This window comes from Bison bison, unplaced genomic scaffold, assembly GCF_000754665.1.
Source record: "Bison bison bison isolate TAMUID 2011002044 unplaced genomic scaffold, Bison_UMD1.0 scf7180017864475, whole genome shotgun sequence".
In the NCBI taxonomy this organism is placed as follows: Eukaryota; Metazoa; Chordata; class Mammalia; order Artiodactyla; family Bovidae; genus Bison; species Bison bison.
Window position 1 is genome coordinate 3,403,417 of NW_011495036.1, and position 26,706 is coordinate 3,430,122.

The 26,706-nt window shown below is 45.3% G+C and overlaps 1 protein-coding gene across 1 annotated transcript in view; it reads right to left on the minus strand.

Annotated features, from left to right (window-relative positions):
- COL6A3 (collagen, type VI, alpha 3) overlaps window positions 1–26,706 on the minus strand; it is a 91,482-nt gene that overhangs the window by 57,588 nt on the left and 7,188 nt on the right. The window contains exons 2-6 of the mRNA XM_010862047.1: window positions 16,125–16,242; window positions 14,108–14,725; window positions 8,584–9,186; window positions 3,915–4,499; window positions 1,266–1,865 (exon numbers count right to left, since the gene is read on the minus strand). Coding sequence (XP_010860349.1) covers window positions 1,266–1,865; window positions 3,915–4,499; window positions 8,584–9,186; window positions 14,108–14,725; window positions 16,125–16,212 — 2,494 coding nt within the window. The 5' untranslated portion in view covers window positions 16,213–16,242. The remainder of the gene's footprint in view (window positions 1–1,265; window positions 1,866–3,914; window positions 4,500–8,583; window positions 9,187–14,107; window positions 14,726–16,124; window positions 16,243–26,706) is intronic.

Below are 26,706 nucleotides of genomic sequence, written 5' to 3' on the forward strand. Positions count from 1 at the left end.
GCACCAAACCGACCTCAGCCCAGCACTGCCAGCTTTCAGTCATGGGAATTCAGGCAATTCACCTGATGATCACTGTACCAGCAAGGGAAGAGAAAACCCACACCAGCTGTCATTCAAATGCCCCCTCTCAAAGCAGTGCATCTGTGCACAGGGCTGGGACCACTGGACCGTTTGCCCAATCTAGTGCCCTGCTTCCTCAACGCTGCAAGCCAGAGAAAGGCCTCGGGGGTCTGTTCTAGCATCAGTGCCAATCATTCTGGGAGAACAGATGGTGTTTTCAAATTGTTACCAACTTCTGAAAACATGGTACTTATCATCCTTGTGCTTAAAAATCAATTCTGTCTCTAGTGACAAAGGCTGCTATGGGTTATCCACCCAAGTGTAACTGACACATAATCAGGTGTCATCAATGCTCTATTTGGATTCTCTTTCCATTAAATTTGAGGTTATGGGTTAGAACCCAAGATAGTGTCTATCACGACTCTGTGGGTAAGGATCTCTGTCAGTGACTTCCAGTCTGCTGTGGTCAGACTACAGAAAACCCAGCAGCAGCCAGTCAGGGGCTACAATGTGTCACGTGAATATTATTTTCTGTTCAAACCACTCTTAGAACTATTTTGATTAGGCTTCAGTGGGCTCCATCTAGCTACCCATCTGCGTGATGTCAGCATCTGGTGTAAGTAAGGGTCCATAACTCATCATCTTACTAATTTGCCACCATAATCATCATCACCTAGGCTGCCTTTGGAAACCACTTTACCATCACAAAAAGACACAGCCTTTGTTGGGTTTATGACAAAAATTTTTCTAGATACAGCAGATTTGGAATATAAAAACATCCTATCAAGAAAATCAATTCCACTTTTAAATGTTCCCAATGTATACTCATGTATAAAAGGGGATCCAGCTTTCTCTCTCTGTTTTTCTCCCATTTCCATCCGGATTTGCACGCCAGTATCTTCAGAGACATTGGGGCAAAAAAAATAAATAAGTAAGTAAAAGCTTCTGAATCCAGGGTGGGATAACCTGGGTAGAACATAAACTGGATTTTCTAGACGTTCAAGGACAAACACCCTTTAGACAGAGGACCTAAGCTTGCTGGTACAGTGTCCTGAGCCTCCCTTCAAAAATCCATGAACCAAAGGGACCCCATCATCTCTGCACAGCTCGTCGCCAGCCTCTGGAGTTCAGCCCGGGCCACCTGCCCACCAAAGAGGTGTCTGGGGGTAGGGGAGAGGGAGCCCCGAGCAATCGCAGAGCTTTACCTGGCTGGGCAAGAGGCACCTCCTCCACACCTCCGCTAACATAAGTGGTTAGGGGCTGAATCAGCTGTTGAGGCAAAGCTGGCAAGGAGCTGAAATCATCCATGAGATACACCAGGCCCGGGTTAAAAGCAATCTCCTCAAGCTCCGCCCTATCGGCCTGGCTAGTGCCCACACAAAAGGTCAGGATGCCCGCGCGCGCCAGGGCGTTGGCGGCTTGCAAATAGGAGTCCTCAGACTGCCCGGCCGTGAGCAGGAGTAGCAGCTGCGGCACGTGGTCCTGGATCCTGCTGCCGCCAGCTTCGGTGAAGTGGTTGGCATGCACATAGCTCAGGGCCGCGCCCGTGTTCAGGACCGACCCCCCCTGGAGCTGCATCTGCCTCAGGTGAGCTAGCAACTCTGACTTGGTCGGGTAGGTGTTTAGGGAGAACTCCGTCACCGGAGTGTCACTAAATTGCACTAGACCGACCCGAATGTGGTCGCTTCCAACATCAAGGCTGTTAACTAGGTTCATGACAAAGTCCCGCACATAAGGGAAATTGGTCTCTCCGACGTTGGACGATCCATCCAAAAGAAAGATGATATCCCTTTTGTTTACGCGAACTGCAGTGGAGCACAGAAAACACAGTGAGACACACACAACCACAGAGGGCTTCCTCATGTGTGCCCACATGGGCACACATGCCAACACGTAGAATACAGAGAACACCAGTGAGGCCAAGCATGTCCATCTCATAAAATATGGCAGAAGCCTGCATATTTTCCTCCACTGGGGGCTGGTGATCGTGAGGGGTACTGATAGCCGAGGTTACGAAACCCAACTGGGTCACAGAGTGATACAGTGCCAAAGCTAGAATGTTTGCAACCAACCATAGTGATCAGAGTCCTTGAAATGGAGCATTCCTTCTGCGGAAATGAAAGCTACAAGGGTGCTGTGTCTTTCAGCATCAGTCAGTTTATAGCCACACACAGAGACAGGTTTACCTGGGCGAGACTGGGTTCCCCAGGGATTCCCCCTACACATCTACACAGAGATTTTCACTTACAGACAGATTAGAAGTGTTAGCCCACGTTAACCTGAGAACACGAGTTCCCTAAGGCTAAAAAAAAAAAGGCAATAAAATTAGGTTGCTCTCATCTTGAAACATTCCTAGGAAGGTACATTTTTCATTCTCTACTGAGACTCCTCTACGGGGAGTCATGGCCTTGCCAGGCAATAATCCAGCAAGTGCCCATGAAGATTCCTCCTGAGTGAGATCACGGGATGACTGAAACACATTAAAATGCAAAGAAACTCTTTGCTATGCTTGGCCGAGGCGGCCTTCATGAAGAATAAAAGTGAAAGTCGCTCAGTCATGTCCGACTCTTTGCGACCCCATGGATTATACAGTCCAGGGAATTCTCCTGACACTGGAGTGGGTAGCCTTTCCCTTCTCTGGGGGATCTTCCCAACCCAGGGATGAAACCTAGGTCTTCCACATTGCAGGCGGATTCTTTACCAACTGAGCTATCAGGGAAGCCTGAAGAATCAAAAGTATTTCTCAAATCAGAGTGTTTTCCCCAACACAAGCCACTGGAAAAAAAAAATTATTTCCCATCTCTTCCCTGATGTTTCACTAAAATTGGAACCTAACAACTACTTTTAGCCTATTTGTTGCATCAAATTGAACTTCAGCTACGAAAGTGTAGATTAGAAGTTTTAAGGAAATGAGAGAGAGAGAGAGAGGGAGGGAGGCTTTTGGAAGACCAGAGTGCTTGATGAGTGAGCATGCGTTCATGCACCGTGGGTCATGCATCGAACATTCTTCCAGTGGTAAAGGTTGTGAGCCGGGGAAGCTTGTTTCCGTGATATCCATCTTCATTAAGGACGGTGAATTGCACTCATTCAATTTGTAAGCTCATAGATCACTATTGTGTCTTTAAAAATAACTGTTCACTGATAACCGTAATAAAGGAGGGGTTTGGAGAACCACTTGCTTTTTATCTGCATACTCATCCCCTTACTGTGTTCCCCATTGAAGGAATTCCTTCAAGAGAGGAAAGGGTGAATGCTCCACAACTGGTCAGCTTCAGACCATTTACAAGTGGACCATCTGCTTGGGAAGGGAGGAGCCAGGCTACAGCTTGGTGGTTGGGAGACGGGGGGCTGGACCAGAGTCACCAGTGCAGACAGAACACTGGGACCTCATGAGGGGTCAGGACTGAGAAGTGAGCGCCTCGGCCAAAAGCTTTGGCCAAAGACAGATGGCCCCTGGTCCTACAGTTTAAGTGACACGTTCTTACTTTATGACAGTTTATGACACACAGTTGTAGCACAGGGCATTTTAAGTCCTGTCTTTGTCAAGTCAGGGTATGATGAAACTCAAAGTAGATCTAGTTGGTGACTTCAGTTTCCGTAATTTAAGAGTCTGATCTTAGTCTAACACAAAATAAATTTGCTTATTCCCCAAAGGCTCTGCCTGGAGACAACCCTATCACGTGCCTGACTCCCCACCCCACCCCTTGCAGACCACCCTATCACATGTGTATCTCCGCCCTATCACGTGCCTGTCTCCACCCTATCACGTGTCTGACTCCCCACCCCCACCCTGCAGACCGCCCTATCACGTGTGTGTCTCCCCGGATCGCGTGTCTGGTTCCCCAGCCTCGTACCTTCAGTGGTTCCAGTGAGGGTCCTGAGAGGCCCGAGCAAGCCGGGCAGCACGCCCTGCAAAGGGGCGGGTCGGAACTCGGTGGCAGTGAACACCAGGGAGGAATCGAAAGCGATCTCTTCCAGTTCAGCCTGGTCAGCCACCTTGTTCCCGACGGCGAAGGCCAGGATGCCGCTCCTCTTCAGCTCCTGGGCGGGCTGGCTGACCGCATCTAGGGACTTACCGCCTGTAACCAGCACCAGAAGCTTAGGGACCCCCTCGGCAGCCCGGTAGCCGGCCGCCTCCGTGAACAGGTTGTTCCGAACAAAATCCAGAGCGGAGCCCGTGTACAAGGCTGAGCCATCCAAGGCCTTCATTTTCCGCACGGCGTTTATGACCTCCCTCTTGCTGGGGTAGGTATTGAAATAAAACTCTGGCCTCACTGTGTCTGCATACTGAGCCACTGCCACCTGGATAAGATCCTGTCTGATCTCCAGCCTCTGGATGACCTTGGCAATGAAGTCGCGGATTGCATTGAAGTTGGTCAGTCCCAGTTTGGAAGAGCCATCCACCAGGAAAACTATGTCCCTCTTGTTGACTTCAATGACTGTAGGTAGCAACGTGACAAGGTAAGTGGAATGGCCTGGCCCATCACGTTCAATATGACCCTCTACATAGCTAATTCCACCCAAGGGGAGCTCCAGTTGTTCTTGCCAATGTCAAGTCCATGGGAGCCCCTGAGGGATTTATCCTAACTCACACATGAGTAACAGCCGTGTCCTTCCCAACTGCTGGCAGGTGGGGCTCCCCAACCCCGCTACCTTCTCTTAGTATGCTTTACAAAACAATCGTTCAAAAATCAGTGTAGTTTATTCACCATGTATTTAGTATGTTGTCACTAAAAAAGGCAGAAAGCTCTTTTCTGCCAGAAATCCATTGCTGGGGCTTTAGAGGTGAGAATGAAGCCATGGCTCAAGTAATTGAAGAAGTGATCCTGTGGCGGATTCATTTTGATATTTGGCAAAACTAATACAATTATGTAAAGTTTAAAAATAAAATAAAATTTAAATACAAAAAAGAAGAAGTGATCCATTTCTGCTCAGAGGGCCTTGTGTTTCACAACCTTGACTTCATAAACACCTATCATCAAGTACAAAACTCGAAGAGCACCAACACCCTAGTCCCTTCTTTTCTCTGGTCTGTGCCTTGATGTTTGCAGTCAAGGAGAAAAACACTAATTATTCAGCATCATAATCAATGTCAAAAGGAAATAAGTGTCAAAACTAGCAAGTGGCCCAGAAGTATTTTTATTTAAGAGACCTGTGTTGTGAAGTTCCCACATTATGTGTTAAGGTTAGGATAACTCAAAGACAAATCACAAAGCAAAAATGCTTCAACAAGATCACTGCCTCAAAGTGACTATGAACTTGTGTCCACCTGTTGTATCAGCTCTCAGGCAACTTGCCTGAATCTCGGGAACCAAGGCTCGTATCAGACCTCAGCACCTGATCCAGAAACCGGAGGAGGCTTCTGAGAGTTGTAAGATGGTAAACGGTGCCCGCAGAGGCAGGTGTGTCTGCAGCTTCCTGGATGATTATCTGAACGTGAGGAGGCCTCCTTGCTCCATGCAGTCAGGTGGATGGTGTGTAACATCCTAGTTTACTTAACGTTTGACTGCATTGCCATTATTGGTCTAGAGTCTCTTCTTTAAAAGAAACATGTAAAGTACCATATACACAAAGCACCCAGGGATAGGCACATGAGGACCACCGCTTTGGCATTAAGTTGTGGTGTCAGCAGTGTATCCCGAGTCCTCCAACTCTCCGTGGAGGCTGCAGACACGTGAAGCCACATCCCCTGCCTCCTTCCTCTCCCTCTCTCCACAGGTACATAGAAGCCACATTTCAGCTGTGCAGGTAATCACGTGTGTGCCTCTAGACACACGCAGACATTGAGCACACCTGAACACATGCACTGTCACACACGCCCCGTCTATACTGTGGGTGCAGGTGCTGAAACCATAAATGCAGAGCTTCCTGTCCTCACTGAGATGTATGAACATGTGAACAGATGCAGAGAAAGGCAGATGCCTTCATCTGCCAGTCACCGGGCTGACTATATCCCATCTCCTCCCCTCCCCCCTGCTCCAGGAAGGGACTTCCTCTTTCTGCTGTGAGAGTCAGGGCCCCAGCAGCTCTGTCTCCCCTCTTTCACAAGGTTCTGCTGGGGCTTGTGCACAACCCCCTTGTCGAGGTGACCCTGAAGGTCCTGTAGCCAGTCGGCTGTAGCCCTCAGCTCCCTGTTGACTGACATCCAGCAGGACGTCGAGTCCCCTTCTGCCCTCACAAGCCAGGACTGGAAGTGGTCATCTCTCTCTTGCTCCTAAGCAACGTCGCCTCAAATGTCCAGTCCCTGCAGCCCTTCCTTGCTGCTGTCTTCCTCTGCAACCACCTAGGGTGACTCAAGTCTACTCTTGGGCAACTCTTTTCAGTGACTCAGGGACCCCAACCTCCAATAAAGCAGATGCTCCTGTACCCTGAGCTTCACTGAGAAAACAGAAGCCCCTGGAAGACTCAGCCAAGCTGGTGATGCTCACCCCCTAAACCAAAGGTTTCTCTAGGCGCCCAGGCATCAGGGAACTCCAGCCCACCTCCTCTCCACAGTTCTGGGTGGGGCCAGGCTCCCTCTCGCTGCAGGACCGACCACCTCCCCTAGCACCTTATTCCCTCTGCTTCTTTTCTGCTCTGTCCTGCAGTTTCTCTGATCAGTCTTCCCTGGGCACTCTCCTACAGCTCTCTCCCTCCTTCTTTCCAAGACAGCCCCCTTTAATGTCCTCCTCTGGCATACTCTGGGAGTAGTTTTTTCATCTTTTGTGATCTGTCTCCCCATTTCACTGTAATGAACCAGCGGCCACATCAGTCTGGTCCACCAGCACTGGGGTCTCCAACGCTTGGCACGGTGTCTGGCACATACCTGATCGCCAAGAATATTTGTAGAATGTTTACAAATGAATTGCAGAGACTAAAGATGTTTTTGTAAGTGTGGAGTGAGAGTTAGCTAAGGAAAGCTGAGATGAGGGCCTGGATTGCCATGGATAAGAACGAACCTGAAACTTCTTCTGGAAGTGGTCATCTCTCTCTTGCTCCTAAGCAAAGTCACCTTGAATGTCCCGTCCCCGCAGCCCTTCCTTGCTGCTGTCTTCCTCTGCAACCATCTAGGGTGACTCAAGGCTACTCTTGGGCAACTTTGGGCAAACTTTCATCCTTTGTCATCAGTTCAAAAAACTGGAACCCAGAGAGGCTGTGTGGCCTGCCCAGGATCACGAAGCTGGGTAACGTAAGACCCAGTACCAAAGGTCCAGTCTGCTGCAGTGGCACTTCCTGAGCATTTACAAAACCTATGGAAGTTGTTCATTTGTTTCCAAAAGCATGCCAGCCGAGGGAAAACCCTTAACATACTGTATTTCAGTCAGACAGGTGTCTGGAAATATCAAGAGAATTTTCAGGATGTAATTTTGCACCAAATCTTAATTTACCCCACCCAACAATATGCCTAATACCACTGGCAATACAGTCTCTGAGACAGGTGAGGTTACCAGTGGAGGGAGCTGGTGCACCTGAGTCCGTCAGACTTTTACCTGCCACTGCATCAAGAGCCACTGGGTTCTTACTTAAATTTTGAAATATACCTCCCCCCTCCCACATTTGTGAAATATATTTTGTTACATGACTCCAATCGGACATCTTTGCCAAAGGCCCACCATCTCAGTGTAGAATCTCTCCATCAACAGAATTCCTCTTCAGTTCAACAAGAGGAGGGGGAAAAAAGTTCCATAAAGACCCCCAAGTGAGAGCTTTGTTATTTCTTACTTCCAGAAGTGCCACTGCTGCTACCCGTCACTAAAGTGACTCTGGGGAGACAGTTCTCAGAAGCCAGCACAGTCTAACAGTCTGACTTTCAGCGCTCAACCCTGTTATCCTGCAGTAACTTTCTCATAATCGCAATGATCCACTGAGATCCATTTTTCAGACGAGTGCAATAGAGTAGATCACTCCTGCGTGTGTGTGCTCAGTCGCGCAGTCGTATTTGACACTTTGCAACCTCATGAACTGTAGCCCGCCAGGCTCCTCTGTCCATGGAATTCTCCATGGAATTCTTGTTTCATTTAAATAAACAAGACTACTGGAGAGGGTTGTCATTTCCTCCTCCCAGGGATCTTTCCCACCCAGGGATTGAACCTGTCTTTCCCCTGTCTCCTGCACTGGACAGATGGATTCTTTACCACTGAGCCACCTGGGAAGCTCTTGATAAGTAGATGGTATAACGATGTCCCCACGGGGTCGCAAAGAGTTGGACACAACTGAGCGACTGAAATGAATGAATAAATGAATGATGGTGTTGAATAACCTCAAAGTAACAGGTTTGTTGAATTAGCCATGAAAGCACACTTTCTTGACAACTTGTGTTCCACCAAGAGCTTTCCATGCACTCACAGATCTTTGGGGGTTTTCTGGAACACGGCAACCATCCCAGACACCACATCCAAGAGCTAGCTCATCTAGGAAGGACTAGACCATAGGTACTTACAGGTTCTCCTGAGGCGAATCATTCAGCAAGGCACCAGCCTGACTCCTACAGAACCACACACAGAACACCCACTACCACACAGATGGTGAGAAAAGCATACGTACCTTGGGTGACAATGGTTGGCGGTTGCAAGACAATGTGCCTTTGGGCCACGCCAACAATGTACGGCAGTAATTGTTCCTGGACGTCCCCAAGGCTACGGAATTCCGGGACAGTAAACACCAGGTTGTCATTGGTAGCTATGTGCTGAAGCTCTGCCTTGGAGGCGGCCTGGGCTCCGAGGCCAAACGAGAAAACGCTAGCCTGCTTCAGTGCTACGACCCCGTCTCGGATCTCATCACTAGAAGGCCCAGCACTTATGAGGACCAGCACCTGGGGAACCCCTTCCTCTGCTCGGCTGCCCCCCGCCCGGGTGAAGTGATTCTCCACCACAAAATCCAGGGCAAGGCCAACATTGGCCAGCTCTCCACCAATGAACCCCAGGGCCTTCACTGCATCCAGAACCTGAGCCTTGGTGGAGTAGCTGTTCAAGGAGAACATGGTTCTGGGCTCATCGCTATACTGCACCACCCCCACTCGGATCTGCTGAGTTCCAATTGACAGTCTCTCAAGGAGATTTACAAGGAAGTCGAGAATGACTGCGAAATTGACACTTCCGGTGTTGTTTGATCCATCAATAAGGAAAATAATGTCAGCAGAGTCTTGTGCTTTAAAAGAGAGAAATGCAAAAAATGTGAAAGCATTAGAACAAGTGATCACATGCATCGTTCGGTGTTCTGACATGTTTCTTGAGAAACCAATAAGAAACACGAAATATGGACAAACAAACACATGTTGATTAAGGAACGTGAAATTCTCTTTTAGTTCTGCATTCTGAATGGATAAGAGGCAGCTTCTTAACAGAAATGATGGTGTTCAGTAGGGGCATTTATTTAATAGCAAAGTTTCCTCTGCACCATCTTTGTAGTTAAATTTCAAAAGATCATGTTTACTTTTCTGGGAGAAGTCTTGGGTATATTCTGAAATTTTCTACTGAATTTGGAGGGAACCATAGATGCACAGAACTGTGTCTTACCTGACCTACAGGAGAAAATAAAGGACTACAGTAACAAAGGTCGAAAGATGATTTTGAATTTCAGGACATTTCTGTTATAATCCTCAAATGATCACAAGAATTTTCTTTGTCCAAATAAATCCACAGCACAAAACAGAATCTCAGATTTAGGCTTCGGTGACTCATTGTCCCAGTATGTTAAATACTTGATTCCTCGAGCAACCATTGTTTATGCTTTGCTTTTCTTTAGAAACCAAAATGGCTATGAACCTTCCACTTTGGAAATATGAAAAGAACTACATCCCCAGTTTTTATTCAAAAATATTCGATACGTTTGGGTTAATTTTTTTCTCAAATAATGTTTTCATTGTGTAAAACTCAAATGCAGACCTGGGGTTGGGATGAATGTTTTCTTCATTGATTTTTGCCTTTGCCTCTATATTCAATCACAAAATGCAGAACAATGTTAAGCAGAGTGATATGAAACCAGTCATGACATAATTATCCAACCTTATTTTTATGACACCCTAGACCTAGCATAGACCAAGTGCCTGACAGGACCATGGGGATCTAGGCAACCCAGAGTTAGAATCAGCTCTGGGCTTGGACAAATGGACATAAAAAGGCTGACCAAGACCTCTTTTCTCCTCACGATGGCAGACATGAAACGTCCATTCTGTGACTGAGAATGGGGGTTTCACAGAAGCACTGAGCAAGGAATTGCAATCAATAAACTACCAACCTGGGTGGAATATTTCAAAGCCTCAGCTGGAACATTTAAATCAGCCTGATTTAAACCATAGGAAAAGCAAAATTATTGTAGCAAGTGTTTTTTTAATAACTTAAGTGTGTGTTAGGAATAGGCAGAGATTTTATGTAAGCATAGACAGTATTTATAGTTTGGATTTTAAGAAGCTATACTTGGAGTATAATTGTATTATATGTAAACTCATTCATTCTGATATTTGTAATGACAGTGAACATTTTATATGTAAAATTAATTCTTCCTGGTACTAACAAAATTCCTTTTATTTCCAAATGGAAACAAAATGCAACTCTTGTCTCATGAGATGTTCTTGTCCAAGCTTTCTGCTTGGGTAAACTGAACCAGGAATGGCTGGAATTAGGATTACTGGAATGAGAACTGGTCTTTTTCTCTGCTTACAGGCATAAAACCCCTAACAACAATTTTGCAGAGGAATTCCTTGCATAGGGAAAGATACTAGTGTGGAAATATCTTGTAAGATCGTATAAGATACTAACTTAGCCTTTGCTAAGAATTCCAGGGCATTTTACTTTTTGGTGGAACCACAAGGTTCCCGAGGGACCTTTGGGAGGATGTGGCTCCAGCAGTGTGAATTACACTGCAGACTATAGTGATGGCTCACTTTGTCCCAGGAGTTCCAGCCTCCACAAACCATACCACAAAATTCCTCAACACTGCCCGGACCTAAGCCAATAACCCTGAGGGACAAAGGAAGATTTACCCCTTAATTACCAAAGCAAGACCTTTTCAGGAAGGACTAACTCTGAGCCTAAGATCAATAGAAGAAAAATGACCCCTAAATTGCAGGATGACTCATTCCTTATTAATACTTCCTTTTTGATTGCAGTTCACAGTAGAATAAATAAGATAAACACTGAGGGAAAACCCTTGAGCGTTGTCTTCTAAAAAGCTGAACAGCAGCAGGTCATAGAAAAATGTTGGATAATTTGTCATCACTGAAAAAACAACGTTGTTCTCTTACGCACGTGATGGGACACACACAGGGCATGCTGTTATCCAGGAGAGCCGAAGCCTCAGACAGACACGCGTTCACGGGTTCTTGTGTACAGCAGGGCACACCAGGGACCAATATTAACTCTAAGAGGAGTCAGATCTCTCTAACACTTAACATATGAAACTGTCTGGTTTTCTGCTTTTAAGGCTCATGTATTAGTATCACACCCTCAGTGGCATTTTCTATGGAAAAGTTTCGAAACATCCATGGAAAAATTGAAGGTGCTTTCAACATTGTTGGAAACACTTTTCCTGAGCACACGGGTGTGGACACAATGCCTTCTTTAGCTAGTGGGATGCTCCTTTTTTCAAGAAAAAATATAAAAGATCATATTTGTATTTCCTATGCAAACACAAAATCGCAGATAGGTTTTGCTAGTTTTCTAAATCTTTGTTTTGTAAAGAAAAGAAAATTCGTCCTCACTGAATGTAGGTCACCTTTTTAGCTTTTGTTATAGTATAAGCTTTTATATCTTTGTCCATTTATAAAAGAGATTTTTAAAAGCACAACTTTCAGGGCTTGCTTGAGTAGAGTTCATTAAGAACAGTGATGATCATATGTATGTTGGTGGGGGAAAGTTACCTAGTGAATAGAAAATGGAAAGGAATGGCCCTAACTTATTAGCTATCTCCATACTGGCTTCCTGACTACCTTTTCCAAAAACGTTAAGAAAGGAATTTTTTTTTCTGCTGTGGAACACGCAGCGGAACATGATACAAGAGAAATTGCAGAGTGAAGTTAATTAGAAAGACAATATAAATGGATTAATATTCCACCCTGGAGCTGCTAGTGGCTTGGGCACTAGAAGACAGAGATGCTTTCTTGGCATAAAAACAAAGGTTTTGTCATCTGTGTGGAAAGAGACTATGTTGATATCAAGGCTTATTTTGCATTAATGTGGTAATCTAATTGTTTATCCATTTATATAATGGTTAAACATAAAGGCAAACTCATCCATCCATTATCCTGAATTGGCCAAAACATCAATAAAGAGAAGATGTTCCATTTCGCTCCTAATCCTCTTCATTGATTTTGACATGGATGAGTTGAATTCAGAAATGCAATGATTAGTGGATTACTGATGCTGAGGACATTGTAGCGAATGCTACAATGAAGGTCATTAGACTTGCCATCTTGTAATCTCCTTGTAACCTGCAGTGTTTGGTTTGGGGTGCTCGTGGAGTCCCACCTCCTTTCCCTATAATCTGGCAGAATTGACACGAGTGTCACGACGCAGAGGTGAGACACATCATTTGAAGTAGGGAATGATCTTCAGGTTTAATGCAAATTATCCAGACTGTCCCTCACTCCTCTCTTAGAAGTAGACCCACTGGTAGCGCCATGAGTCCTTCCACCCCTGTCAAAGCTGACATCACAGGTAACCCCTGGGGAAACCATCTTATGCACAACTTCTGGGACAAAATTAGCTCAGCTTACTCCACACTCCCAAACACCACTGTGTCTCCCGCTTTGTCATCTCTTATTGAAATGACTGATGCCAGCTCAAGCTGAGCTCTCCCAGCTTCTTCCCTTTCCACTTCAATATCTTAGCTACACAACCCCTTTCTTCTCCTTTCCCTTCATCCTGGGGGATGCACATCTCTCCTTCTGGAGCTCATCTCAGTTAAGGGGCCCTTGGTTGCAGCCTAACTTTCTGCCCATTCTCCTAGAATTCCCTCCACCCTGCCTGTTGCTGATGAGGAAACCTAGCCCTGGGTATTGGTCAAAATTGCAGTGTTGCAACATGTGTGAAATTTACGTGGAATTCCTTCCCTATGAGTCACTGGCAAGAAAGCTAATGCAGGTGACTGGTTAAGTAACTTGCCAGACAGTTAGTTCTCTGCATGTCACTGGACATGAACACACATCCAAAGTCCTTGCATCATCAGGACACTGACAAGAACCACTGGAATCAGAAGCATCTCTGTGGGTACAATGATGGTGTCAGTGAGGAGGAGAAGTGAGAAAACCCCATCCAGAGCCAACACATAAGTGACTTCAGCTCCTGGACTCAATTCCTACAAAATAGATTGGGACCGGATCATCTCTAAGGCTTCCAAGAGCCGACTCACTGGAAAAGACCCTGATGCTGGGAAAGATTGAGGGCAGGAGGCAAAGGGGACAACAGAGGATGAGATGGTTGGATGGCATCACCGACTCAACGGACATGAGTTTGAACAAACACCAGGAGATAATGAAGGACAGGAAAGCCTGGCATGCTGCAGTCCACGGGGTCGCAAAGAGTCAGACACAACTGAGCAACTAAACAACAAATCTCTAAGGCGTCTCACAATTCTGAGTCCATCAAGTCTTTGAAATAAATTCTGTAGCGTCAAAGAGGGAGCTCTGTGTGTTGTTTCACTGGACCCAGAAGTGGATGCCCGCTTCCCCTCTCCCTTGAGCTGTTTCAGACCCTGAGCTTTCTTTAAAGGAAATGGACTCTTTCCCAGGAACAAATGGAGGGACTTTTGTCAAAGTCCTGCCCAGCCACGCTGAGGCTTTTTGTCCAAGAAGCACTGCCTGTGGGGTCATAATACCAGGATGTGTATTTTTTGGAGTTGGAGTATTAATTGTTTCAAAGGCAAAACTCATCTTGGAGGGAGTAAATGCTCTATTTTGGAAGGGGACGACAGAGAATACTCAAACCTTTGTTTTTAGGCCTGTGAACAGGCATCTCTTCCCTAATCCACCCCACCGCCTTTTAGCAAGAGGATTGCCTTAATGCCAGCGGTTGCCAAGCTTATCTCCGGAAGAAGAGCGAGGCAGGCAGCAGGTTGGTGGCGTTGCCATTACCTGTGATGTCTTTGGGGATCTCTGTGCCTCCAGCCCTTTCTGGAGCCATGGATGAACGCACACAGGCCACTAAGTTTCCTACTATGTCATGAAGTGAGGTATAATTCTCTAGGTTGAAAACATGCATATTGAGCGGTTCACTTGCTATTTCTTTTAAGGCTGCTTCATCTGCATCCTCAACTCCAATTGCAAACACGTTAACATCAGCAGACTTAAGTTCCGCTGAGGGCAGAGCAAGGCCGTCCTCCGAGTGTCCATGGGTTAACACTACGATAACCTGAGGGACTCCGTCACTGGCCCGGCTTCCGGCAGCCTCAGTGAGGTGGTTCTGCATTACGTATGCTAATCCTTTTCCAGTCTGATTGCGGCCCCCAATATAAGACATGTTGGAAACATGGGAGAGGACTTCTTGTTTAGAACGATACGTATTGAACAGGAACTCGGTATGTGGGTTGCCGTTGAACTGGACCAGAGCAAAACGGAAATCATTGTCTCCCACTGCTAAAGATTCTATAACATCATATAGAAACTCTCGAACAAGTTGGAAATGTTCCTTGCCAATGCTCCAAGAGGAATCCACTAGAAATATTATATCGGCAGCGGCACCATTTTTGACATCTTTAAAAGAAGACATTGGTTTAGATGTTTCTCCTGTTCAAGAAATGACCTCCCATCAGTGCAAAGCCTTCCTCAGCTCACTCAGTTTCTACGGTGCTGTGACTGAATAATTTACGCCTCACGTGTGAGGCAGGTGGGGACACTGACTTACCTGAGACACAGGGACCTGGACACATGGACTCAGCAGCTGCTGGTGCCGTCACTGGCCCAAGTTCCATATTACGATGACTGCCACACATGAACCAGTGTGGGGACAAACATTCCCTGGGGTGTCCTTTACCTCTAGATGATTCTTTGTGGCAGTTTGAACCCCAAGACCCACCTGATCAGACAGGAAGGATATCCTACTCCAGATAACCAAACATCACCTTAGAAGTTCATTCTTCAGTCTGGGGCCTTGGCAAAATGGAATACTGAAACATACTACTCTTTACCTGAACTAGTCTCCCATGCTTTGGGTAATTTGCAAGAAAGGTAAATGTCATGAATACATCTTAAGTGAAGAAGTCTTGTTTCAGAGCCATCTAAGCCCTCTGAGATGTTGAACAGTATTCACCCCTTTCAAAGATGAATCCAGGTCTCTCAAAAGTAGGAGCAGGAGGCTCCAGGTTCCAGGCTGTGAGTGGCTAGGGAGTGCCCTCCTGTCCTGGGCCAGGCTGGCTAGGCACGGCAGACTCCTGGACTCTACTTACCTGGGGCTGACCTGATGCCCCAACCCATGTTCCCCTGGCATTGGGGGTGGTCCTCACCTCCCTGCTAAGAACTACCAGATCTGGAGGAAGAACCCCATCAAGACAAGGAGAGGGACCCAAGTCAAACCTTCCAAGCTTATAATAAATGCACCATTCCTCATTTTTCCAAAACTCTGCAAGTTCTTAATAAGATTAGGTAGGATCTATTTTTACACAGTTTCAGGAAACTGATTTTTTAAAGATTTTATGATTCTAAATAAAAAATGTCTTTCTGTGTCCAGAATGAGAGAGAAAGACTAGTATTTATCTTCGTATTTTTTTTCAGAGAATTTAATTTTCACTCTAATCACTGTCTTCTCCAGGATTTATGTGCTGGGACACTAACCAGTGCCAGAAATGTGGAAAAGCTCTTCCGATGGTAAAATATTTTCAATACAAACTTTCTGCTCACACCCAATGTAAAAACAAACCACTTGCAACCCACCGCCAAGACAGCAAACCCAAGTTTCAGTTAAAAAAAGTCTCTCTCTCACACTTGGATAAAGAGGAGATGAGAAAGTCTGTAAAATAAATGAACACCCTGTAATCAATGGCTTGGCTCTGTCTTTAAGCCTATCTAAGCTCTGTCTCCAGCTCACGATGTCTGAGATCTAAAACAGAGAACACTGTCCCTCTTAATAAAATGAAGAGGTGATTCTGGATCTTACCTGGCTGTTGTTGACCATGAGTAAAGGAGAAGCCTGAGAAAAAGAGGCAAAGAATGGCCACTAAGGGCAAATGCCGATGCTTCCTCATTTTGATTGTGTCTAAGCGCCACGTGAGAACCTACGAGAGAAAGCAGGAGATGAGAGCCATCAGGTTTTGACTGTCCAGTTACTGACGAGTGAATCAAGGATTTATCCCTTGGATGAAAAATAGTTTCAGCTAAACAGAGACATGGAGTCTCTGAATCTAGTGACTGTAGGACTTTGGCCATAGCTAAAAAACTCTGCAGTTCAACCTTTTTTCTCTCAAGTTAAGGCAGGTAACCATAGCGTCTCATGAAGCATGTGGCAGAATGACAAAGGGTGCGGAGGAAGGGCACCCAGAGGCACAAAGGCGAGGTCGGTGATGCCCAGCCTGTCAGTCACATCTACAGGAATCCCACCGGGAAGCTCCACTTCATGGAGAGAACGGGCTTTGTTCGAATCCCAGTGTGCACAAAAACACAACCACAGCAGCTGGGACCGTTTCGAATCTTGCCTTTATTCTCCGTTACTATTTACCACTTTTCCTCCAATAAAAACCTGCTGTGTGCCCAGTTCTAGTCGCAGAGCGGAGCATGTCCAGAGATACTGAATTAGCAAGACTGAAGCCGGTCCTGAGGGCTGACAGCCTTGTAGTGTAGTCTTCCTGCAAACTTGCCATCCAGCCAGCCAGGCTCATGTCTGGATGGGCCCAGTAGCCTGTGACACCCTCCCTTTTCCCTTCAAGCAAACACCACCTTCTTCCCACCCCACACCTGACTGCACCCCCACCCACAAGACACCTTCAGGTCAGCTTCATCACCCTCCAGTCTCCAGTGAGCTCAGCTTGAGGGGCTAAGCTTTTCCTTACAGCCCTCCAAAGAACAGGCCTAGGTCTTCTCCACTTAGGTGCCCTTGCAAGACGTCACCTCTTTTCTCTTCCCCTTGATCCAAGGCTCTGGTTTCCCCTGACTCTTTCTTAGGTCATGGATATCTGACCTGTGCAGTCTCACAGGAACCCATGCTTGGTGTTGCTTAAAAGTCTTAATAACTTCAGGGCAAAGACCCTTCATGTTCACTTTGCACCAAGCCCACAGATTCCAGAGCTGGTCCTTGCTGCATCTGTGCATGTGAGTCAATGACTCTTCTTACCCCTACCCAGTCTTGTCAGGGGTTCCCTGGTCAGAGGCTTGGGTAGTGGCATTAGAGCAGAGGGGTGTGCCAATCAAAATTATTGGTTATGTTTTTTTTTCATTCTTCCAAGTAGATATGTTCAAACTGCAAACAAATACCAACCAAACCAAAACTCTTATAAAGGAGTTGGGGATGGACAGGTGCACAAGGCTATGCTCAAAATGAACAACCAACAGGGACCCACTGCACAGCACAGAGAACCCTGCCCAAGGCCACGAAGCAGCCTGGAGGGGAGGGGAGGAGCCTGGGACAGTGTCTTCAACACATGATGCTGGGAAGACTGTACATCCACATGCAACAACAAGAAAGGAAGCTGGATCCTTGCTTCACACCACTTACAAAGAACTAACTCAAAGCGGATTAAAAATCGAAATGTAAGACCTGAGACTATTAAACTTTTAGAAGAAAATATAGGAGAAAAATCTTCATACAATTGAATTTGGTAATGATTTTCTCCATATGATACCACAAGCACAGACAGCAAGAGCAAGGACGGACAAATGGTTCTATATTGTTGCTCAGTCACCAAATCATGACTGGCTCTTTGCAGCCCCTGGACTGTAGCCCACCAGGCTCCTCTGCCCATGGGATTTCCCAGGCAAGAGTACTGGGAACAAGGGTTGCCATTTCCTTCTCCAGGGGACCTTCCTGACGCAGGGATCAAACCCACATCTCCTACACTGCAGGTGATTCTTAACCACTGAGCCACCAGGAAAGCCCAAATGAGAGAAGACCAAATGGTACTGTATCAAACTTTAAAACTTTTACACAGCAAAGGAAACAATCAACAGAGTGAATAGGCAACCTACAGAATGGGAGAAGATGTTTGCAAACCATATAACTGATAAGGGGTTCACATCAAGAATACATAAAGAGCACCCACAACTTTATAATGATAACAACAAACTCTGATTTAAAAATAAAGGACTTGAATAGACATTTCTCCAAAGAAGACATACAAATGGCCAATGAGAATGTGAAAAAATACTCAGCATCAGAGAAATGAAAATCAAAACCACAGTGAGATATTATCTCACACCCATTGCAGTGGCCACTATAAAAAGGATAGTAAACAAGTGTTGATGAGAATGTAGAAGTACTGGAACTCTTAGGCACCGTCAGTGTGAATGCAAAATGTTGCAGCCACTACAGAAAATTATATGGAGGTTCCTCAAAAAGGTAAAAGTACAGTTACCGTATAACCCGTAACTCCTACTTCTGTACCCAGAATGTGTATCCAAAATAACTGAAAATAAGATTTTGAAGAGATATGTTCACACCCAAGTTTAACGCAGCGTTATTTACAATAGCCAGCAGATGGAAACAGCTCTGTGTGCGTACTCAGTCATATTTGACTCTTTGAGATCCCCTGGTCTGTAGCCCGCCAGGCTCCTTTGTCCACGGAATTTCCCAGGCAAGAATACTGGAAATGGGTTGTCATTTCCTCCTCCAGGGGATATTCCCAACCCAGGAATCGAACCTATATCTCTTGCATCCCCTGCACTGGCAGGTGGACTCTTTACCACTGTGCCACCTAGTCACAGGGTAGAAATAGAATAAAAGAAACGCCCATCAGTAAATGGATGAATAGAGAAATGTGGCATGTATATATAAAGAAATAGTATTCAGCCTTAGATAAAAGGAAGAAGCTTTGTCACACGCTACAACGTGAGTGAACTTTGAGGACATGATGCCAAAAACGAGTCAGTCACCAATAGATTCCACTGACCTGCAGTATCTGAAATAATCAAGAAATGAGAAACAGAGATGGAATGGTGGTTACTAGAGGGTGGGAGAGGGGAATGGGGAATTATTGTCCAATGGGTAAAGAGTGTCAGTTTGGCAAGATGAAAAAGTTCTGGAGATCAGTTGTAAACAAGATACATATAGATAACACGAATGTACTGTTCACTTAAAAAGAATTAAGATTGCAAAATTCACATCATGAATGTTTTACTACAGTTCCTAAAAAAAAAACAGAAGTTACCTGTGGTTTTAAAAACTATGGGTAATTCTGTACACCTAACAGAGTTTTGCCAAGAGAACGCACTGGTCATAGCAAACACCCTCTTCCAACAACACAAGAGAAGACTCTACACATGGACATCACCAGATGGCCAATACTGAAATCAGGCTGATTATATTCTTTGCAGGCGAAGATGGAGAAGCTCTATACAGTCAGCAAAAACAAGACCGGGAGCTGAATGTGGCTCAGATCATGAACTCCTTAATGCCAAATTCAGACTTAAATTGAAGAAAGTAGGGAAAACCACTAGACCATTCAGGTATGACCTAAATCAAATCTCTTACGATTATACAGTGGAAGTGACAAACAGATGCAAGGGATTAGATCTGATAGAGTGCTTGAGAACTATGGACGGAGGTTTGTGACACTGTACAGGAGGCGGTGATCAAGACCATCCCCAAGAAAAGAAATGCAAAAAGGCAAAATGGTTGGTTGTCTGAGGAGGCCTTACAAATAGCTTGAGAAAAGAAGAGAAGCTAAAGGCAAAAGAGAAAAGGAAAGATATATCCATTTGAATGCAGATTTCCAAAGAATAGCAAGGAGAGATAAGAAAGCCTTCCTCAGCAATCAGTGCAAAGAAACAGAGGAAAACAACAGAATGGGAAAGACTAGAGATCTCTTCAAGAAAATTAGAGATACCAAGGGAACATTTCATGCAAAGATGGGCTCAATAAAGGGCAGAAATGGTATGGACCTAACAGAAGCAGAAGATATTAAGAAGAAGTGGCAAGAATATATAGAAGAACTATACAAAAAAGATCTTCACGACCCAGATAATCACGATGGTGTGATCACTCACCTAGAGCCAGACATCCTGGAGTGTGAAGTCAAGTGGGCCTTAGGAAGCATCACTGCAAACAAAGTTAGTGGAGGTGATGGAATGCCAGGTGAACTATTTCAAATCCTAAAAGAGGATGCTGTGAAAGTGCTGCCCTCAATATGACAGCAAATTTGGAAAAACTCAGCAGTGGCCACAGGACTGGAAAAGGTCAGTTTTCATTCCAGTCCCAAAGAAAGGCAATGCCAAAGAATGCTCAAACTGCCACACAATTGCACTCATCCCACACACTAGCAAAGTAATGCTCAAAATTCTCCAAGACAGGCTTCAACAGTAAGTGAACCGTGAACTTCCAGATGTTCAAGCTGGATTTAGAAAAGGCAGAGGAACCAGAGATCAAGTTGCCAACATCTGTTGGATCATCGAAAAAGCAAGAGAGTTCCAGAAAAATATCTGCTTTATTAACTACGCCAAAGCCTTTGACTGTGTGGATCACAACAAACTTTGGAAAATTCTTAAAGAGGTGGGAATACCAGACTACCTTACCTGTCTCCTGAGAAATCTGTATGCAGGTCAAAAAGCAACAGAACTGGACGTGAAACAACAGACTGGAAAAAGAGTACATCAAGCCTGTATATTGTCACCCTGCTTATTTAACTTATATGCAAAATACATCATGCAAAATGCTGGGCTGGAATAAACACAAGCTGGAATCAAGATTGCAGGGACAAATATCCTCAGATATGCAGAGGACACCACCCTTATGGCAGGAAGTGAATAAGAACTAAAGAGCCTCTTCATGAAAGTGAAAGAGGAGAGGGAAAAAGCTGGCTTAAAACTCAACATTCAGAAAACTAAGATCATGGTATCTGGTCCCATCATTTCATGGCAAATAGATGGGGAAATAATGGAAGCAGTGAGAGACTTTATTTTGGGGGGACTCCAAAATCACTGCAGATGGTGACTTCAGCCATGAAATTAAAAGACACTTGCTCCTTGGAAGAAAAGCTATGACCAACTTAGACAACATATTAAAAAGCAGAGACATTACTTTGCCAACAAAGGTCTGTCTAGTCAAAGCTATGGTTTTTCCAGTAGTTGTGTATGGATGTGAGAGTTGGACCATAAAGAAGGCTGAGTGCCGAAGAATTGATGCTTTTGGGCTGTGGTGTTGGAGAAGACTCTTGATAGTCCCTTGGACTGCAAGGAGATCCAACCAGTCCATTCTGAAGGAGATCAGTTCTGAATATTCACTGGAAGGACTGATGCTGAACCTGAGACTCCAGTACTTTGGCCACCTAATGCAAAGAACCAACTCATTTGAAAAGACCCTGATGCTAGAAAAGACTGAAGGTGGGAGGAGAAGGGGACAACAGAAGATGAGATGGTTGGATGGCATCACCAACTCAATGGACATGAGTTTGAGTATGCTCCGGGAGTTGGTGATGGACAGGGAAGCCTGGCGTGCTGCAGACCATGGGGTCACAAAGAGTCAGACAGGACTGAGGACTGAACAGAACTGTACACCTATAATGTAGCCACCAATTTAACAGGAATGGTGAAAATGTGGCATCTCCTTTTTGGGATGTGATGGTCTTTACGATGGGCTTCCCTGGTGGTTCAGTGAAGACTGCACTGCCAGTGCAGGAGGCGCGAGTGCGATCCGTGGATGGGAGGGTCCCCTGGAGAAGGAAATGGCAACTCATTCCAGTGTTCTTCCCTGGGAAATCCCATGGACAGAGGAATCTGGTGGGCTGCAGTCCACGGGATCACAAGAGTCAGACACAACTTAGCGACCAAACCACCACCACCAATCTTTAAGAGCTAAGTTTTCTCTAAAATAAGAAAACAATACGACTACACATCTTTTCAAAGCATATGTATGTGCCCCTATAATTAAATAACATAACATTTCCTGGGCACTAGAAAATAATTGGAAAGGAAGAAGAAACGAAGTGTTTGCCAGCAAAACGTTAAGTCTGGGGGAAGAGGACTTGAATCTCAGGAAAGTGAAAAAGAATCTGATATAAACACTGAGACCTGGAACAAAAGTTATTTCTGTCCCAACTGTTAATAGTGTCATCAGAGCTATGAAATCCACTCCACTTAAGGCCTAAGCGTTTGCACCTGCTTGATCTTCCTACCTTGACTTTCCTCTTGCCATGGACATGCTGTGGACTGGGTGATTCCATTGGTGGTTGTCCATTGTATACATAATTCAGGAATCCCATTGTCCCTTACTGCTGATGAAGACAATGTTAAGGATGGTCTCAGGTTCTCATGTTTGCATTCTAGAGCAATGGAACTAATGACAGCAGAGGAAGGTCTGTCTGGCTAGAGACGTGGCCTTGGCAGGGTACTGGTGTCTAGATGGGCCTCGTAGCAAGACAGCACAGAGGGCCAAGGAGAGCAGAGCCCCTTGCTGGGGCTGTCACTCAAGGTTGTGGATGCAGCAGGCTCAGCCTCGTGGTTTTCCTGAGGTCAGGCCCAGAGGGAGGAGTGGGGCCAGCTGTGAGGAATAGCAAGAGCCGAGTGAGGGCCCCAGGCCAGTCCAGCCTGCCAAACTGGTGGGATGGAAAAAGACAAAACCGTAAACAAGAGAATGGATTCCAAGTCCTGCAGTTGCTTTGGATGTCCCAGGGAAGTTGACCAAAAATATCACCTGTGATAAGACACATTTACCCTGTGATTCAAATTCTAGGAGCTTGAAGACACAACACCAATGCTAATACAAAACCTCCCGTCAATACAACTGTTTTTTTGGAAATGTGTTAACAGTGAGAAGAAAAAGTTGTTCTGAAGATGATCAGAAGGCCAGCCATCAAGAGAACATATTTCTTTGCACAGTGAAGTGACACCCAGTGGGGATAATGGTAACATTCCAGAAATACGGCCCAGTCTTCTTGGTTTCAAATAGTTGACACGTGTTAGACAGGGATCTGTGTGATATAAGAAGGGATTTCCCCAGCATCCGGAGCTTTTGTTCAACAGGGTCCCCAAGTCGTAATCAAGTCCTGCTCAGTGCTCAGGGCAATCCCCACAGGCGGCGTAGAAACCCGCGCATGGCTGGTCGCTCTGCTTTCTACACTATGGATGGCCCACCAAGCCGCTGTCCCAGCACTGCCCCAGGGCCCTCAACCCCGGGAATCTTCCAGACCTTTCCATCCGGCCATACCTTTCTTTCTTTAGAGCAATGTAAAAGTACGCGGTACATCTGCTATTCCTGATTCTTTCCATTAAAATTGAACATTGGGTTTATTTATCAGCAACAATCATCCTACTAGAAAACTATTTTATGGGAAACTTGTGCACCTACATTATTTACATTTTACTGGATTCTTTCTAGAAATATAGCCTGTGCTTTCGAAGACAACTTGTAATATTCTAATAGGTCAAGAATCTTTTTTTTTAATATGGATCCACAGATTTCAAAGGACTTGTGAACCTCCCGCAAATGTGTACCACATCATACCTGTGTCTGGGGGGGTCTCGGGGGGCACGGTCCGTGCTCACCTGTGATTCTCTGTGTATGTGGGTGTCTCGGGGGGCATGGTCCGTGCTCACCTGTGATTCTCTGTGTATGTGGGGGTCTTGGGGGGCAGGGTCCGTGCTCACCTGTGATTCTCTGTGTATGTGGGGGTCTCGGGGGGCAGGGTCCATGCTCACCTGTGATTCTAGCCACATCTCTTCTAATGCCCCCTGAAGTTTAAGCACCACTGCTTCAAGAAAAAGATCTGATGCAACTCTTCTGGGAGGTCCAGTTCAAGATGCAGGATTTTAAGTAGTATTTTTGTTTTGGAATGAGGGCATGAAAATAGTATAGGACCTCATTGCAAAGCACTGGACAGTGTAATCCATGAAGAAAAAATAGGATATGAGACAAGACCTGTTCAGCCACTGCTGGGTGTGGGATGGGGCCAGCTTCAGGCGTCTCTGCAGACAGTCTTGACAGAGAGCATGGGTGAACTGGGCGTTGAGTGGTTTTTGCTGGTTTTGCTTTTTCTTACCATCCCTACCTATATCTTGGGCTTCCCTTGTGGCTCAGCTGGTAAAGAATCTGTCTGCAATACAGGAGACCTGGGTTTGATCTGTGGGTTGGGAAGGTCCCCTGGAGAAGGGAAAGGCCACCCACTCTGGTATTCTGGCCTGGAGAATTCCATGGACCTATATCTTACAGCAGGATCAGATCTAACTTCTTGGAACCCATGTATTCTGCCATATCTTAAACAATGGTGGGGTCTCTGTGGACAAATTCTAAAATAATTGTCCAGTCTGATTTGTTGTTGTTGTTTAGTTGCTAAGTCCTGTGCAACTCTGAGACCCCTTGGACTATATGTGGCCTGCCAGGCTCCTCTGTCCCTGGGATTATCCCAGCAAGAATACTGGAGTGGGTTGCCATTTTCTTCCCCAGGGAATCTTCCCAGGGATTGAATTCACATCTCCTGCACTGGCAGGCAGATTATTACCTCTGAGCCACCAGGGAATCTTCTGAGGCATTAATTAGCACTTACTTTATTCTCTAGGGAAAATGAGCTTTAAATTGATTGAAAAATATATGTAAAGATTTTTATCTCGGAGATCTTAAACTCTAGTCGAGGAGACTTCTAAATGAAGTGCTTCTCATTGGGACATAAAGAAATGAAAAATATGTACAGTGTGGTTGAGTTGCCTTCCCTAAAATCTACCCAGATGTTGAAGAAAGGGAAAGAGAGGGGAAGACACGTAGGGGAGGAGAGGAGAGGGCAGGGGGGAGATGCTCTTCCAGCCCTGACAGCAAAAGACAGAAGATATGTCTGCCGGATGGTAAGGACTCCAGGCTCCATGGATGATTAATGAGCTCACATGTTGGGCTGAGCTGAATTCCCAGGTGGGAAGAATGCCTTCAGCTCCCCCACATTCATCCTGCTGCAGTGCTTAGGAGCCAGTCATGTGGCTCAAGCATGCCCAGCCCAGCTGTTGAATATTTGTTCATGTTTTTGTTTGCAGTTAAATCTCTCCTATTGTTTATCATGTCTTGGCATCCCACTTTTTAAAACTGAAGTTCTTGGCAACCCATCTTGGAGACTTTTTTTTTTTCATTTAGATTATTAAAAGATGTCAAACATCATCTCCCCAAATGATCACCCAGCTTGCCCATTTTAATAAGGAGGAACAAGGCAGCCACTCCCTGCCCTTCATTGTCCTTCTTTTACCCTCCCTCCCACACCCAAGAAACAGAGGCAGGAGGGCACAAGTCATATTTGCTAAGCCCTTGTCTCAGAGGTGGGATCCCATGCCCTTCTCCCACAGTCCAATGGCCGTGTTTTCCTTCATTTTATAGCTGGGAAACTGAACCCAGGTGAGACTAAGTGTTTTGTCCATTGCCACTTAAAAACAAGATTGAACCAGAATCCTAAGGAAGGTTTGCGTTTCCAAAGCCCAAAGGCAGGAAATGCCAAGAGGCTGTGCCAGACTTGGCCCCAGTCTCAAGGAAACTCCCCATGTCTTTTCTTTGGCAGGGGTGGGAACAGACCTAATTTCTTTGGTGGTGACAAACCACAGATTCTGTATCAACAGAATTCATTTGTCTGCTGCTGTTCTCTCAAATATGAAAAAGTCAGAATTGGCTGCCTGAGACCCTTGGATTGGATGGGGTGTTATGCAGCTTTGTGCCATAGATTCTATGTCCTAAAGGCAATAGATCCAATCATAGGACTTCATTCAATTTTCTCTTTCTATTGAGCATTAGTAAGTCTTTTTTTTTTTTTTAAACTGGTCTCATTCTACAAAGAATTTGAGATGCCTTTTTCCTTTTCATAGCTGTCCACTTGGAACTTATAAAGACACCTCTCATTATGAAGATTACCCTCCATGGCCCTTGAACTCAAAATTGCATTCAGAGTCCAATGACATTCCCAAGCTATTTTGCAATTTCATGAAATTAATTTTCATTAAGTCTACTCAAAAGCTTTTTCATTTTCCATGTCTGGAAATCTTTTTTAAGAAAGAGACACACACATGCACACAAGGAAATCATTTTCCAACAAAGACTTAAATGTATCCAGAGCTCCCAATTTGAAGTCATTTATTTAGTCTTCTCCAAGCACTGCTTTTTAAAACCAGGCTGGGCCTCCTATCAAGTTCTAGCACTCTGTTAACTCCTGACTGTCCCATTTTACGTGGGAGCTGCAGGAATAGTGGAAGACCACAGCCAGAGAGCCCTGCCATCTGCTGTGAGATGAAAAGCCACATTTCTCTAAACCCCAGGGGTCTCCAGCTTGTAGCACCCTAGTTCTCTCTCTTTCTTGTCCTTCTTCTCTTTCTTCTTCTCTTTATTCTCTGAATCTTGGGGAAAATTCTGGTCCCAGAGAGGAAGCTAAAAGAGATTTATTAGATCCTCCAGTTAGGGAGGGAGGACATGGGAATTTAACATATTATTGCTACTGAAAGAGCTTTGGGGGAAACTTCAAAAGCAAGCAATTTGGAACAACTGTAAGAAGACCCCCTCCAAAGAAATGCATCAAAAGCTTCTTTTGTACCATTTATTTTACAATTTGAATCTCACATTTCCATTCCATGAAACTGTG